This window comes from Artibeus jamaicensis, unplaced genomic scaffold (genome assembly GCF_021234435.1).
Source record: "Artibeus jamaicensis isolate MK-2021 breed Jamaican fruit bat unplaced genomic scaffold, CSHL_Jam_final scaffold_833, whole genome shotgun sequence".
In the NCBI taxonomy this organism is placed as follows: domain Eukaryota; kingdom Metazoa; phylum Chordata; class Mammalia; order Chiroptera; family Phyllostomidae; genus Artibeus; species Artibeus jamaicensis.
The window spans coordinates 23,684,887-23,701,640 of record NW_026522056.1 but is presented as its reverse complement, the minus strand read 5'-3'; the positions used below and the strand labels follow the sequence as shown (position 1 = coordinate 23,701,640).

The following is a 16,754-nucleotide window of genomic DNA, read 5'->3' as shown; positions in this document are numbered from 1 at the left end:
GGACTCCCTGTATATTTTTAGAGTGCCCTTCATTTGCAAGAATTGGTGCACTTGAATCAATACAGATGTTTCCGGGTGTTTATTAACAAAAGACATCAGATGTGTGCAGATTTTCAAGACATACTCCAAAATTTGGTGTATGTACACCAAATACGTATATGGTATATGTTTATATTGGTTGTTAAAATGGGGAAATGGACTAAACACTGACCCAGCTCCTCCTTCTACTTAATCTTGAGGGAAGTCTTTTCCCTTCCAAGGTCGTGACTTCTGGGTGGGAAAGTCCTGTCGTTTAAGACTAGAGCCAGGACACAGGAAATAATTCTGACAGTTTCCACGGCTTCCTAATTGTGCTGCCCAGACTTCTGTCACTGACCGCTGACCCTTTCTAAGACTGAGATTTCCTGGCCTGCATCACGCATGGGCCCATCCCTCTGGGGGCGCTTGTAGGTGGAAAGGTGGACAATCGTGCTCGCTCTAAGCTGCCAGGTGTGGGGAGTCAGGGGTGGCGCCCCCTGCCCCCCACCCCAGTGATTTCACCCACTTGACCTTTGTCATGCAGTGCTAATCTAAACACCTGGAGCTGATAGTTGAAAAACCCAAATGCTTGAGTGTGTATTTTATATGGAGAGTTTGTTTAAAAACAAAAACGAAACTCTAACAGTAAAGCTAAACATATCCTCACTGGCTGTTGTCTCTTTTCCCCCCTAATTAGGACAGAATTTTACCCTAAGGCAGTTAGGAGTGTGCGAACCAGCCACTCGAAGAGGCCTGGCGTTTTGTGCGGAGATGGGGCTGCCCCCCAGAGGGTACTCTCTCAGTGCAGGGTCCGACGCGGACACGGAAAACGAGGCGGCCATGTCACCAGAGCACGCCATGAGACTCTGGGGCCGGGGCGTCAAGTCCGGCCGCAGCTCCTGCTTGTCCAGCCGCTCCAACTCGGCCCTCACCTTGACCGACACGGAGCACGAGAACAAGTCGGACAGCGACAATGGTGAGTGTTCCCGGCTGCTTTCTGGCTGCAGCCCTGGGTGCTCTTGTCCCTGTGGACCCCGGGGTCTTGGCTGTCTTTATTTCCTCTTCCCCGCTGTCCTTCCTTTTCTTTGTTCCTTCCGCCTTTCTTTTTGTTTTAACACAGTAAAACTCAAGAAATGACCTTGAATAATGTATTTTCCCCCGGAAAAAGAAAATCAATATTCGAAATGAGAATGTTCAATTATGCAAGCTGTCTATGATGTGTTAGCTGTAGTTTTCAAAAAGTTCCATCCTATATGGGGGGAAAAAAGGATTCGCTTTGACTTATCTTGGACCATGTCACCTATTATCCTCTGTGGAGCCTCAAAGCAAGTGGTGATAATGTTTACCCCAGAGCCAGCTGGCAATCAAAGACGTCTTTGTAGATGCCTCTTGAAGGTATCTCAAAGAAGTTGCAGAATCTTAGAATGGACGAGTGAGCACACAGAATAGTTTATTAACAGGGCTCAAGTGATTGAAGAACAAATTTGATCATGCTTTAAACTTACTAGTAATGAGAGCAATTGAAATCTTGGTGAAGAGGGGCAGTATGGCCTTTGATATGCTTTGGGGTCTGGATTACCATGCAATTAAATGCACACACCAAATTGGATTTGGGGATCTCCAAGTTGCAGCTGCACAGATCGTAAGAAAAGTGCCTTTCTAAATTATTAGGAATTTTTTTTTTATTGCTCCATGTAGGATAATAAGAATAGTCCATTTGTGTGCAGTAATGGATTTTAAAGAAAATTTAACTTTTAGTCAGTGCTGCTTCTAGGAAGAATTGGGGCATCAGCACCAATGGTCTGGACAACAAAAAAATATTTCTCCTTCAGCAGTTAATATTCACAGTGTACTTGCCAGTTCGGGCTAGTTATTAATGCTGTGTGTGGGATGCATCGAAAAGCAAAGCGAAAATTAAAGTAACAGAATTGGATGACATTTGAAAAGAAAGAGTGTTGTTTCACCAATGATGTTTCATTCTTACTATTTACCAAGCAAATGTGTCAGCTTTGTGTTGTAGTAGGAAAGCAGGTCTATGATTAACGTTCAGTTCCAGCTGCGTCACAGTCCAAAGTCCCACCAAGTACTTCTCACTGTTCAGGATCTTCTCCCTCCTGGTCATGAGAGAAAAAAAAAGTCCAATTCGAACCAGCTAGAACAGGGTCTCCATGGGGACCTTCAGTGCATCAAACCAAAGTCAAAAATCAATTCATAATGTGCACTCAACATATTCATTTTGGAAATGTCAGTTTTGGGTGGATACTGGCTTGATTCCAACACAAAAGAGAGAGCAAGGGCAGTGCTTTTGGACGAAATGAGTCTCCGAATCAGACTGCCACCGTTTCCCTGGGCTCATCCACTCACCTGAGTAGAACCCGTGCTTCTGTCAATTTTTGGTGTGGATCGGAAGTCACTGATCGTGAACATGTAAGATTTGGCATGAACTGTGTTTCCTGTCCGTCTGCGTCTTCACATACCGGCCCCGGGGCAGTTGCAGATACAACAGTTACATTCAGTTGTAGCATTTGGCATTGGATTTTGTTTAATCCATGAAAAAAACCTGTGATGGTTATAGAAAAAAGAGTAGAGTGAGGGAGGATAACGCATTCAGTGCTGATTGTCTGCCTCTCTGACCACGCATATCTACATCGGTTAAATAATTTTTCACGTTGGGTCGGCTTGTCTTTTCTGTCCACAGCCTCTGTAGCATCTCTCTCTCTCTCAAGGAGTGTACCTTGTTATGGTGTCTGTCTTGGTAAAATATAAATTAATTTTATCATTTTTAAACATTACATACCTGCTGAAACTATCTCACAATGAGTTCCCAAACATATGCCATATTTTTTTTCTTTGCAGCAAATATAAAACTACCAACTGTGCAACCTTTAGTTAACGGTGTGTGATAGCCAGTGATTGGGGAATGAGGAGGACTCGTGAGCTTCTCTCTCACCACGGCCCTCCCCGTGTGCACAGATTGTTGTTCACTAGAGGAGGGACTAGTTTGCCCAGGAATCTCAAAGACCTTGCTCTCAGAGTGGTGTGAAGGCAAGGAAAGCTAGACTCTTTCATTTCCTCAGGTTGTTAGGAAACACAATGGGGAGACAGGAAGAGGGAGTCAGGGGTCTTGCCTTGAAATTCAGAACGTTTGGCAGCATTTGTTGGGAGTAAACAGGTCAGCTAAGTTAGGAGTATAAAGTGTCAGAAGCAATGTTTGTTGTGTTGGGCAAGTGATGACTTAAACTCGTGTTTACTCTTTACACAAGGTTTGGCTGAGGTTGTTTTTAAAACATTTTGATGGTCTAAGAACTCCTAACAATATCAGCTTAAGGAAGCAAATTCAAAGAAAATAAAGGAGATATGACCCCTCCCCGCATGCTGGCTATTTCACAGGCTTCGTACGTACACAGGAACATTTCGGATGAATTTCTTTGTTCTGAGTTTTCAATGATTAGTCTGAAGAAACAAGACTTTATTTAAAAGGAATTAATTACATTAAGATCTGGGGAAGCATAATTTTCTGAGGTACATATCAGTCCTTATAATTTTAAATTGTGGAATTCAGCGAGTACTTAGGATTTTTTCTGATGTAAAAAATACTTTCTTTTTCTTAAGCTGGGTTATGGTAAAAACTAAAAGTTGTAATCATACAAATGGGTCTCCTTTATAAACAGTTCCTTCAAAGCTACTCCATATTTTAGTATCACTACTTCTTGTCAAATATTTCTAACATAAAATTACTATAAGTAATTCAAGTCTATCCTTCTCAGGTATTTTAATTGCTTGAGCTTTGAAAGATTACTCTTTTTCCAGTTATATTTTCCTGTGACTTCCAGTTATTATATGTTTCATTTTATTCGTGTTTGAATGACCTTGAGGGATATCACCGGAAGTCAAAGCCAGAAGGCCACGTGTAACACGCCAGGACGAAGCTAATTTAGAAGGCGGATGCCGACTTGTTTTCATCCCCTTCAGCACCGGAGTTTGCTTTGGCTGTTTCCCTCATTTGAAATAACAGTGAAGCAAGGCTGTTTTCCCCAGAAAAAAAATGTTATTCAACATTTATAAAATTATGCAAACTGAGTGCCGATGTTCTAGTTATAACTTCAAAGAAGAGTTTAGTAACTAAAAGGGATTAGATTTCATTTATTTATTGATAAAGGGGCCAACAGTTCAAGTTAAGAAGGCGCTAGAACCGCTGTGAAGCTAATGAAATTTTGATGGTCTGAGCTTCCCACGAGAGTAAAGGAACATTCCGACCATGTCACATGTCTCCATGTGAGCAGAGATTCCAAACAAGTGATAAAATTTATTATTTTGCAAAACTAACTCTTTACCAGCCATGGGGATTTGAAGTTAAAAAGAATGTTGAGGGTAGAAAAATGTTATAGTATATTGAGTTTCATATGGAATTTGAAATGTTAATTTTGTTCCAAATTAAGGGGATGAAGCAGTCCTTTCTGGATACATATCGATTGCCGTGGTTGTTGCCACTGCCCTAAGTCAGCTGCCATGCCCTGTGCAAATGCCAGAGGGCCAGTGGGTTGTGACCACCTAGGAGCAGCACTGCTCGTAAGCTGTTGAGAGGTTATGAAGTCAGTGATGGAATACCCTCATTAATCAAAGGTAAAATTACCAGTATCCTCTGGATTTTTAGGTCTCTTTCCTTCTCTGATATATTGCAGAAAGACACTCAGCTGATTTCCCACTATTTAGCTCTGCAAGGATTATGATCTCAATTGCAATTATCTACATAAATGTCAGGAACAAAGAACTGTTTTTCAAAACATCAACCGTTCAGCTTGAAACATGTTAGTTTGTGTATCTTTTCCCAGGAGAATCCAAGCCTATATTTCTGTCCTTTGTCACCCAGTGGTATGGTGTCATTCAGGATGCCTGGGTTTGGACCACACCATTTAGGGTTTAGACCTTTTCACTCAACCCCTACGACTCTTCGTTTCTGAATCACCCCAAGTTCAAGTTCCCAACTTTTCCATCTTTGCCTAGTTGAACCGCTCGTTCCAGAGATGTGCGCTCTCTCACTGCAGTCCTCACCTTCCTCCTCCTCCCTGTCCCCACAGGCTCTTCCACACAGTGGGAGAGATTACCTTTGAGGTCAGACAAACCAGGGGAGTTGGCACTCTCTTGTACCTCATCATGATTCGGGACCTCAAGATCCCCCAAGGAGGGGAGTACTTAAGAATGTGTTGTAGCAGGCAGACCCCCTGGATTTGAATTGGTTTTCCACCTCCCAGCTATGTGACCTTGGGCAAGTTCCTTAACCTTCCCGTGCAATAGTCTCCTTCCAGTATTCAGTCCTTACAAGTCGTTGTGAGGACTCATTGAGTTTGGTTGTATAACATGCTTAGAACAGTACCTGGCATCTAATGAATTCCCAATTAAGCATGTGCTCCTACTATTTATTTATAAGAGCTGGAAATGCATAAAGGACCCATGGACAAGAACAACGGGGAGGGGACCAGAGTAAATGTGGGACTGGGGATGGGCAAGGCAAGGGAGCATAATGGGGAGACAACAATAATTGAACAACAATAAAAAATAAAACCCAAAGGTCAGGAAAAAAAGAGCTGGAAATTATTTATATATCTACTTCCTAAATAGTTATAAAGATTACGTTAGATAGGCAATATCAAGTACAGTACCTACATAGTTCTGACCGGCAGTGAATGTCTGTCCCTTCCCTCCTTGACCTTGTCTGTACTCCCCTTCCACGTCAGTGACGTCTTTGCACCTTTGGAAAGGTGAGGGAGAAATACAGGTCTCCTCCAGGACAGGCACTGATCATTTGCAAACTCTGGAATTTCTGTCACCACTTACTGATTATGTTATTTTCCTCCAAAACCCCACTTCCTTTTTAATTTACTATAATTAAATGAATGTGTATTGAATGGCGCTGATACTTAGCCTGATGGCCGTGGACTTCAAAGACGTCAGCATTATCCTTCTCCTCCGAGCCAAAGGAAATCTCAAAACTAGTGTTTTCCTCAAAGGCACGTTACTTAGACAGCCAGTCAATTAGACGAGGCAATTGAACTGCTGTGCATCAGTATCAAAGAAATCATTCTGGGAAGACTGGTTCTCACCTGGGCACTCAGCAATGTACCTGGGACAGGCCCTCACAAAAGCGGTACTAAGTGTTAAGGGCTTATTTGGCTAACACACGCTCTAACGTTCAAGGGCAGTGTTTTTAGGTGTCGTAGATCCTTGCTTTGCCCAGCAGAGCACTTCCAGGAACCAGTTTACTTGTCCTTTGAGCTAGTATTTTAATAAGTTGACCATCTGTGCGGATACAGTATAAAAGTTGAGTTATTGTACTTTAAAAGGAAAAAGGTATACTCCTTAAACCAATTTGATAACTGGTTCTGGTGATAAACTTTACTTCGGTCTCTCAATGAAGAACCGGAGCTATTCTGCAATCCAGATTAGCATGTGAGGCCAAATATGTTCTCAGAAAGAGCGGGCAGTGTAACTTCTCTTTCTGAGCAACCAGGTGTAGATGAGAGAGAGGAAGTGGAAGGACTTGTAGCTCTTCTATTACCAATTAAATTCCAGACTAGTTTCTGAGAAATTGCTGGTAGCATTGGAGTGAGCACCCGTAGCATTGGAGTGAGCACCCTATTGTGTCACTTACTCAGGATGTCTCCAACAAGGACACAGATGTCCCTTCTCTCCTGGCTCTTTTCACAAAGGGGATGATGATATTTGAGTTTTCTGAAGATAAGTTGAAGAGAAGTGTATCACTGTGCCTAACTAGCCTAATGCCGTTCCGTCGAACTTCATCCAAGAACCTTTCAGCCTACCTTGGAAATCGATTGTAAGAATTAAGATGGAAATCCTTTGCTGCAAAGAAATAAATGGTGTTTCAGTGTTATTCTAATTTTATGAGATTCTATTACACATACTAAACTATAACTTGCATATAAATTCCATTACGGGTCCTCTTCTGGCATGTAATGGTCAATTCTGGCATGTTCTGCTGCTGTAAATTATATTTTATGTTTTAGGAGCTCTAAGATGTCAAAAATAGCAAAAGTAATATGCTGCATGGTTATTAAATCAAGCTCTGACTTAACATGCTGCTTGGCAGAATGTAGTCCAATAGTTTCTAACATATAAAAATAATTGTGTTGCCTTGATGTGTATACATTTCAGTTTAAATAATAACTTGTCACTCTTTTAACAAAAACCTTCATATTTCATTTAAGGATGAGATGTATTCATTTTGTGGATATGTTGCAAGTTGTGATTTACATGATTTTTTAAAATTTAGTAGTATGAAAATAGAATTCAGAAGACGGTCAAGTCCGCTACCACTGTTGTTCTATCTGAAGTATTTGTAGTCCCGGAGAATATTTGAAGAAATGTATACTCATTTCTATCCTCTACTCTAAGAGGATTTGCAGAACCTCTTTGACCATTTGCTGCTCTTTGCACGACCCTGGCCATTTCTATAAAACTCAGCTTACGTTCTAAGTATTTTTGTTCTGAGTATATAGGACATGTACCGGCTCTGTTTAAACTCTAAATATTTTTAATTATAGAGTTGAAACCAAAGGAAAGCATGCTATACACATACCAAAATTGATGATGTATGCTATTTTGATTTTTTAATGTGTTTTTGATATGCTTAAAAAATCACAGTGGTAGCAGTAAAGTTGTTTTAATTAATGGATTGAATAGCAGTGACTGCTGAATCAGGCTTATTAATGTAATTATCACTGAAATAGAAAAAAAGTGTTAGGGCTTTGGAACCTTACTTTATTTGCCATTCCAAGGGTATTCAAGGGTTTAAAGAGCAGCTGAATAATATTTTGATGCTATTTAGAGAATATTCTTCACAAGAAATAATAATTTTGTTTATTAACATTACATATCCATACAGCTTTAAATGTGGAAACCTTACGCATATTTACTGAGTAGTGTAAACAAAGGGTTTTTGTCCTGGAATTTTGCTGTATTTCTCAGTGGACTTGAGATAGTTTCCCATAATAAGTAGATTGTATATGAACAAAATTAAGACCTTTTTAAAATAGCTATTAAAAATTGATGCAAGTGCATATAAACTTGAGAAAAGGGCAGTTTAAAATGTCTTATGGATATTACCTTGACTATAAATATGATTTCAATTCACACAGAAACTGAAACTTAATAAAGTTTAGGTGAAACTTTTTGAATTGATTTCTCTTTAGTTTATCAACTATGTCTTCATTCAATGGATACTAAATCATGGGCACCGTAACAGGTGCTAGAAAAACAAAAAATGAGTAAGCCACATTCCCTGGCTTCTAGAAATTCATAAGCTGGTCAGGTAAACAGGCAAGTAGGCATTGTAACTATATCTTAATGCAGTAAGTGACATTACAACCCAATATGCGAAGCCCACATCAGCACAGGGCAGACCGTTGCTAACAGAGAAAGAAAGGATGTTTCATCGGATCATAGGCTTAAGGGATGTGTAGAAATTCAGGATGTAGACAAAGCAGTGCAGGAGAAAATGTAAAATCCCCAAGGGCTGTTCCAAGAGCCCCAAGCTGTCTGGTACCTGGAGCAGGTGTGTGGATGAGCTGGGAGCGCCAAGGCTGCACAGGGAGCCCCAGCCCAGCCGCATCGCAGCACGAAGGGCCTGCTTGGCCATACTAAGGAGTTGGCACTTGCCCCTCTAGGTATAGGGAGGCTGTGAAAGAGTGTCGTGCAGAGGGCTAGGATGGTCGTATTTGCATTGTTCGAAGTCCTCAGAAGCAGTGTAGAATGAAGAGATCCTTTCCCACAGACAGGATGCTCTGTAGGGCTGTGGCCCTGTTTGCTGTTGTGCCCATGATCTCCGCAGCAAGTGTCTGAACCTGGAACCGAAGGGGTTGCTGAGCAACCCCTTCTAATGGACCAGGAGGTAACACTTGCAAGCAAATTCATCACGTAGGTAATATTATAAATGTCAAAGTGACAAAACAGAAAAGTTTGCATCAAGAACCTGGGAGGAAAGGAAGACCGATTCACATATATAGCATGAAGGTTTGCCGATTAGTCCATTGCACTGGGGTCTGGGAGGAGGAGGACGTCTTGAACGACCCTCATGTATGCAGGACTGGCCGAGGGATGGGGTTCTCCAAGCCGGAGGTGAGGGTGTTGTTCATGGTAAAGTTAGCAATTCAGACACGGATGGGTGTATTTGAGGTGTTTGTGGGACATCAAAGGTCAGAATTGATTAAGCAAGTATGTATATTCTATTCTATTTTATTTAAAAATATATGCAGCTAGGTTTACAGTTGTTTGTATGGAAAATAATGCATAATTAATAAATGATAATACAAGAATAAATGCATTTCACGTGCTCATAACTGTATATCTACTTCCCTCCCCACACCCCCAAACTAAATGACCCCTACAATGGTAGTTGAAGCTATGGGACAGCGTTAAATCTCTCCCCCAAAGCAAATAAAATTAGAAAAGAAGAGGACTTGAGATAAAGACCTGGGGTGATTAACATTTAACATAGGGGACAGAAGGAGCACCAGTTAAAGAGACAAAGGGGCACCTTCCATAGAGACAAAAGGAAAACCAAACATCACTTCACAGAAGACTAGAGAGACGGGGCATGATCCGCAGAGTCCAAAACTTGCAAAAGTCTCATGAGTTAAGTGCGTGCCAACGATAACCTGTGGACTGCAGAGGAGGAGTGAACTTCTGGGTAGTGTGGTCGAGAGTCAGGTGGCAGAGGATGAAGATACGAGCAGAAAGCTAGGCTGTGGCACCAGCAAGCGTAGATAGCTCTTTCCAAAGCTCAGCTAAGAATGGAGGGGGCCAGGCTGGTGACTCCATGGGGTGACGGGGCAGGGGCATTTTTGTATTGGAGAACATGTCAGCATCTCTGTGAGCACAGGCGAGGAGCAACGCGATAGTGGGAAGGTGGGAGTAAAGGCGATTAAGGAGAAAATTGTAATAGAGTCTGGCTTCCGAGGGATCAGGAGAAGAACCATCCTTGGAATATGAATTTGTGTAACTGCAAATCCCTCAGAACTTTTCATATCTTACGGTATTTTTTCTTGTATCTGTATGTACATAATTAGTTTCGTTTTCACCATAGAAAAGGGATACTTAAGAAAAGGTGTGTGTCTTTCTGCATGGATTAAAATCATAGCAAATATGAAGTCACCTAGTACAAAATGATGATATTTGGTGGGACTGAGAGTCCATGTCATCGCGTCATCAAAATGTTTAGGGAAAGTACATTCTTATTCGAAACCGATACTTTATTTTAAATAGTTCTATAAAATTAACTAAATAAATAAATAAAGCACATAGTCCCGTGGAAAATAGGCAGTTTATTGACTCCGAGCCCAAGCTAATGGGGTTGTTCTCAGATGCACTTCAGGTAGATGGGTAGCTTCTTATGTCCTTTTCTCGGTCCTTATTGTGTGTGAGTGCCCCAGGGATAAATAAATAGACATACAGGAAGCAGGCAGGTAGATACTCATGTATGAGGATCACACCGCTGGCTAGAAAACAAGTCGTTTCCACCTTCGTGACGGCCGCACGGTTTTGCACCAGCTCTATTAAATGTCTTGTTCTGCTTAAAAACAAGATGCGTGCCTCCAGACATAAAATTATATAACCAGACTGGGTTTTCAACAAACACTGCGGAGGCATTACCAAACATTAATCTTTTAAAATCCACAAAAGGGGAATGACGAAAACAACAGCAAAGGCAGCAGCAAGAAAAAATGTCGCAAGTAATATGTCTATGAGAAACAGCACCAGGCTGTAAAAAGCCACACTAATAGTTATAGTTACATATTACAATTTGGAAAATTGTGCCTTTGTGACATAATTATTCAGACTAAATTAGTAATGGGTTTGTCTTGAATTGGTTAATAGCAAAGTAATCAATAGCAAGTAAGCTTTCACTTTCAAATGGCTTCCAAAGGGTGTTAAAGTTCATAAAGAGAGACCTTAAAAGTTTGACACACAGCAGACAGAGATCCCCAAGGGGACTTGAAAGTGCTTGAATGAAATGTCAGTTGCTGCAGAAAACACGTACAAAACATTCCCCTGCAATGGACTGTGTCTCGTTGACTGGGCCCGGGATACTGTTGTGTAGATTGTAGGTGTACACTGGGTGGACAGGTGAACCACACGGCCAAACGAACCTACCTGAGGAGTCTAAGGCTTTAGCTAATCATTAGAATCTTTTTACGTATTTCATCACTGTTTGCCTCGTACTGCCTCAATAGCCGAAGTAAAATGATAGGTAGCAACAGAATGATAAAAAATAGAACTTGAGATGAAACAAATTTAAGTATAACATATTTGAATGTGTAAGCTTATAGCCTTAATTATCTATTTGAATTATTTAGAATTATATGTTTATCAGACAACACAGAGAACCAAATGGATAATTTTTAACTCATCTCTATTTTGGTATTTACACTTTTAATCTTTATGTATACATATTTTTCAATTAAATTTGCAAATTCTGTTTTGACCCAAGTTTCCCCAGGTTATTAGATATTCTTCTACTGTTGTCCATAATACTTTTTCATGCTGTGATTTACCCTAATTTAACATATCCACTCCCTTTGGACTTCTAGGCTGTTTCACTGTTATAAATTGTTGTTTCACTATTGTAAATTGTGTTGTAATAACTATCCTAGGGCCTAAATCTTTGCCACTAATTCCATTATTACCTTAGGATAAATTCTTGAAAAGTGGATTTTCAGGGACCACGGGCATGTGCAATTGAAAGCTTTAGTTGCACTATGTCAAAAACATCTGCAAAAAGGTAGTGTCAGTGGGCACTCCCACCAGAAGTATTGAAAAATGACTTTTTTCAACAAGCCATTGACACCAAATGTGGTCATGCTTTAAAATTTCAGCAACCTGATAGGTGAAACACAGTACACTACCGTCGTTGTAATTTATACTCGTTTGATTAATAGGTTGACTGTATTCTCACATAGATGTATTCACTGTTTGTATTTCTTCTTTTGTGAACTGCCAATTCCTGCCCTTTGGGCATTATTTATCCTACCAGGGTACATGGGGAAGTGGGTCTTCAGGACATAAGGACGTAGAAGGGAGAGATGGAGTTCAAGGACACCAGGACACTGACCCTGACTTTTCCCCCTTGTTTACATGTGGCCTTGATGAGACAGGTTTGGTTGCAGGAGTACCTGATGTGTGTAAACACCTTCTTGAAGGCAGGCCTTCTGTGTGTAGACACAGGTGTGAGCTCCGCAGTAGTGATGGGTAGTAGTGCAGTCGTCATGCAGAACAGCTGGCGCATAGCACGAGCATCTGGCCCTCACACCGAGCGGGACGCCACCTTGCGCACACAGCTGCACTCTCTTAGAGATGCTGGATACCATGAAAAGCTGTGTTTCTCCAGCTCAGAGGAGCAAAATCATTTCCACACAGTTTCTGTATCCTTATTCAACAGATTACAAACTTTAAGCAGGAGATAATAGCAGTGGGAAGTCTCCTTCTATCAATCCATAGCCTGCTAGAAAGATGGAAGAGATACACATACATTTTTTCTTATTGAATTGCAAGTGGTTTCATATTAAAGATTGTAATTACACTTTGTCTCTTAATAGATTCATATCTTACACTTTTCAAAAAATGTTTCTTCAGTTTGATTTTAAGATAATTTTTGATAAGAAGACTTTAATATTGTCAACTATATTATTTACATGTGGCTTTTTTATTCTTAAAAATGTTGACTTTACCCCTAGAGCTAATAATTGTTTATATTTTCTTATATATTTCTTTCCTCCATTTTACATTTAGTCTGTGAATTTTTTAATGTGGTTTGTGGTTTAGGAATTGAAATTTATTTTCTTCACATAATTCACATTTGTAAATGGCATTTAATTTAATTAGTGGATGTTCCATAATGTCTAATAAATATATGCTAATCTACTTAAATTTCAGCAATGAGACATCAGAAAAATTTGTTCTGCTAAGTCTTTGGAAAGTGGGATAAGATTTGTGAAATCGCGGATATAAGTATTAGTTTTTACATACTTAATGTAGGTTTGGTGGTTTCCGAGAGCTCTAGAATGCTAACTAAAAAATAAGCATTTTCAGGAATACACAATTAGCTACTAGCAGGGAATTACATAACCTTTAGGCATTGCAAAATGTGTACTAGTAGAAAAACAGACTTAAATAGGCTTATGGAAGTTATATAGAATGTCAGAAGCAGATATTGAGATCTATTTTTTCATTAAAAATAAAGCATTAATCCTGCAAAAAGTCAGGGTATATTATGCACATATTTTGTGAACATCCATGTTTTTAAATCATCTTTTTATTTTTCAATTACAGTCAACATACATATTATATTAGTTTCAGGTATACACGGCAGTGATGAGATATTATATAACTTACTAAGTGATCACCTCAATAAACTTCTTATCCATCAGACACCATCCACAGTTATTACAATATTATTGACTATGTTTCCTATGCTGTACTTTATATCCCTGTGACTATTTTGACAGCCAATTTGTACTTCTTTTTTTTTAAGATTTTATTTATTTATTTTTAGAGAGAGGAGAAGGGAAGGAAAAAGAGAGGGAGAGAATCGTTAATGTGTTGTTGCCTCTCACGTGTCCCCTGCTCAGGACCTGGCCCACAACTCAGGCATGTGCCCTGACTGGGAATCAAACCTGCAACCCTTTGGTTCACAGGCCCGTGCTCAGTACACTGAGCTATACCAGCCAAGGCCAATTTGTACTTTTTCATCCATTCACCTATTTCATCCATCCCCCTAAACACCCCCTCCAGTTTGACAACTATTAAAATGTTCTCTGTATCTATGAGTCAGTTTCTCCTCTGATTGTCCATTTGATGTTTAGATTCAGTTGTTAATAGATACATATTTATTGCCATTTTATTGTTCATATTTTCAATGTTTTTTTTCTTCTTCTTAAAGAAGATGCTTTAACATTTCAGGAAATACTGGTTTGGTAATGATGAACTCCTTTAGCTTTTTCTTGTCTAAGAGCCTCTTTATCTGTCCCTCAATTCCAAATGATAGCTTTACTGAGTCTAGTAATCTGAGCTGCATGTCTCTGCTTTTTATCCCTTTGAATATTTCTTGCCAAGCTCTTCTGGCTTGCAGAGTGTCTCTTGAGAAAGACATCCTTAGGGGAGCTCCCTTGTAGGTAACTGCTTTTCTCATGTTGCTTTTAAGATTCTCTCTTTGTCTTTAACCTTTTGTATGTTAATTATGATGTGTCTTGTATGGGCCTCTTCGGGTTTATCTTCCTGGAATTGTATGTTTATTCCCCAAACTACAGAAATTTTGTCATTATTTTTTCAAATAGGTTTTTGATTTCTTGCTCTCTCTCTTCTCCTTCCAACACCCACCATTATACAAGTGTTGGTACAGTTGAAGTTGTCCTGGTGGCTCCTTACACTGTTCTCATTTTTTGGATGCTTTTTTTCTTTTTGCTGTTCTGATTGGGTGTTTTCTTCCTTATATTCCAAACCCCTGGTTTGATTCTCATCTTCATCTACTCTACTGTTGATTTCCCATAAATTATGTTTCATTTCAGTTAGTGCATTCTTCATTTATGACTGTTCCTTTTTTATGATGTTGAAGTTCTCACTAAGTGCATTGAGCATCCTTATGACCAGTGTTTTGAACTCTGTATCTAGTAGATGGCTTGTCTTCATTTGGTTCGGTTCTTTTTCTAGAGTTTTGTTCCACACACATTGATGAACATGATCCTTTCAAGTAGAAATTCTGTTTCTTTTCTTTTTTTAATAAAGATTTTATTTATTTATTTTTAGACAGAGGGGAAGAGAGGGGAGAAAGAGAGGAAGAGAAACATCAATGTATGGTTGCCTCTTGTGCGCCCCCTACTGGGGACCTGCCCTGCAGCCAGGCATGTGCCCTGACTGGGAATCAAACCCACAATTCTTTGTTTCACAGGCCCACGCTCAATCCACTGAGCTATACCAGCCAGGGAAATGATGCTGTGGTTTTGAGTGCAGAACCTGACAGAATGTTGCTGTAGGAGGAAAAAAGGAAAAGCCCTAGGAAGATCATTAAAATAGACTGTCATCTGCACAATTGCTTAAAATCAGTGTATATAGAAGAGTTCACTTTGCAGTTTGTGAGACAGCAAACAGTATATAAAAGATGTCATCAAAACCTAAAAATAAAAGTAGATTTAAAGGAATATGTAATGGTTTGTTAGAGAATAATATGGACAGCGAATATGGCAGATCCAGGTCTGACTGGTTTGTCCCTAGAGCTGGACACCAGGTGCCATTCAGTGCGCAACAACAGCACTGCCTGGCGGAGCTCCACTGGGTGCCCGCGTACTCCAGCACCCGGGGCACACTCATGTGCCCCTGGAGGGGGAGCCTCTGTGGTTCAAGAGCAGAGTCTGAGAGCATCCGTCTTATTCCCATACGCTTCCCTTGCTTCCTGCCCCATCTCAAAACAGTGCTGTGGGAAATACTTACATTTCCTCTCCTTCCTCTTGACTTTGTGTCTCTCTGCACCACGGTCCTCAGGAGGGATTTGCAACTGCTGCACCTTCCACGGGAACTGCTGGGGAACATCGGAGTGTGAGCCAGGACGGTGGAGGGAAGGAGGCTGCAAAATCATTACTAAGAAGCCACATTCCCCTTCCACCTGCGGGCCTCAACCCTGTTTGAGATTTTTTTATTGATTATGCCATTACAGTTGTTCTATTCCCCCTTCATTCCCCTCCACCCTACCCCCCGTCCCTACCATTACCCCCCCTTTAGTTTATGACCATGTGTCTCAAGTTCTTTAGATTCTATATTTCCCATACTATTCTTGCCCCCCCATCTATTTTCTATCTACTGCCTATGCTACTTATTTTCTGTACCTTCTCCCCCCTTCTCCTCCTCCCACTCCCCTGTTGCTAACCCTCCTTGAGATCTTCATTTCTGTTTCCACTCCTAATCTAGCTGTCCTTTTAGTTTGCTTTTGTTTTAGGTGTGGTTGTTAATAACTGTGAGTTTGCTGTCCTTTCACTGTTCATGTTTTTTTAACTTCTTTTTCTTAGATAAGTCCCTTTAACATTTCATGTTATAAGGGCTTGGTGATGATGAACTCCTTGAATTGGATCTTATCTGAGAAGCACTTTATCTGTCCTTCCATTCTAAATGAAAGTTTTGCTGGATAGAGTAATCTTGGATGTAGGTCTTTAGATTTCATGACTTGGAATACCTCTTTCCAGCCCCTTCTTGCCTGTAAGGTCTCTTTTGAGAAATCCGCTGACAGTCTGATGGGAACTCCTTTGTAGGGCGCGAACAGACCAAAAACGGCTCAAGAAGATCTCAAAGCCCCAGAGCCTATAAATCTAAGCGATGAAGAAATAGCAAAACTCTCAGACACAGTTTAAAACACTGGTGATCAGGATGCTCACAGATCTGCTTGATTATAGCCACAAATTAGAGAAACATATGAAGGCGAAAATAATTGAATTGAAATGAATGGAATTGCACTGTTTGAGATTTTAAATTGAGATGCTTGAGTTCCGCAGTCAGCTTGGTAAAGGCACCAGGCCCTTCGATATGGTAACGACAAAGGGCCTCAACTCCGGGAGCTCTTACTGTAGCATTTGCGTCTTTCAGGGTCTGGTGTTGACTGCCTGGTTCCTCCATTAACACACTGAGTGCACTAACTATTTTTTCTTAAGCTGTGAGGAGGTTTGCCCAGAGGGTCAGAGGTA

The 16,754-nt window shown here is 40.4% G+C and overlaps 1 protein-coding gene across 2 annotated transcripts in view; it reads left to right on the top strand.

Moving 5' to 3' along the window:
- TENM3 (teneurin transmembrane protein 3) overlaps positions 1 to 16,754 on the top strand; it is a 558,635-nt gene that overhangs the window by 167,079 nt on the left and 374,802 nt on the right. Inside the window, exon 3 of one of the 2 annotated variants that reach the window (XM_053659853.1) lies at positions 716 to 994. The exons of the other annotated variant lie outside the window; for it this stretch is intronic. Within the exon in view, the coding sequence (XP_053515828.1) occupies positions 716 to 994 (279 nt within the window). The remainder of the gene's footprint in view (positions 1 to 715; positions 995 to 16,754) is intronic. 2 annotated transcript variants of the gene reach the window in all.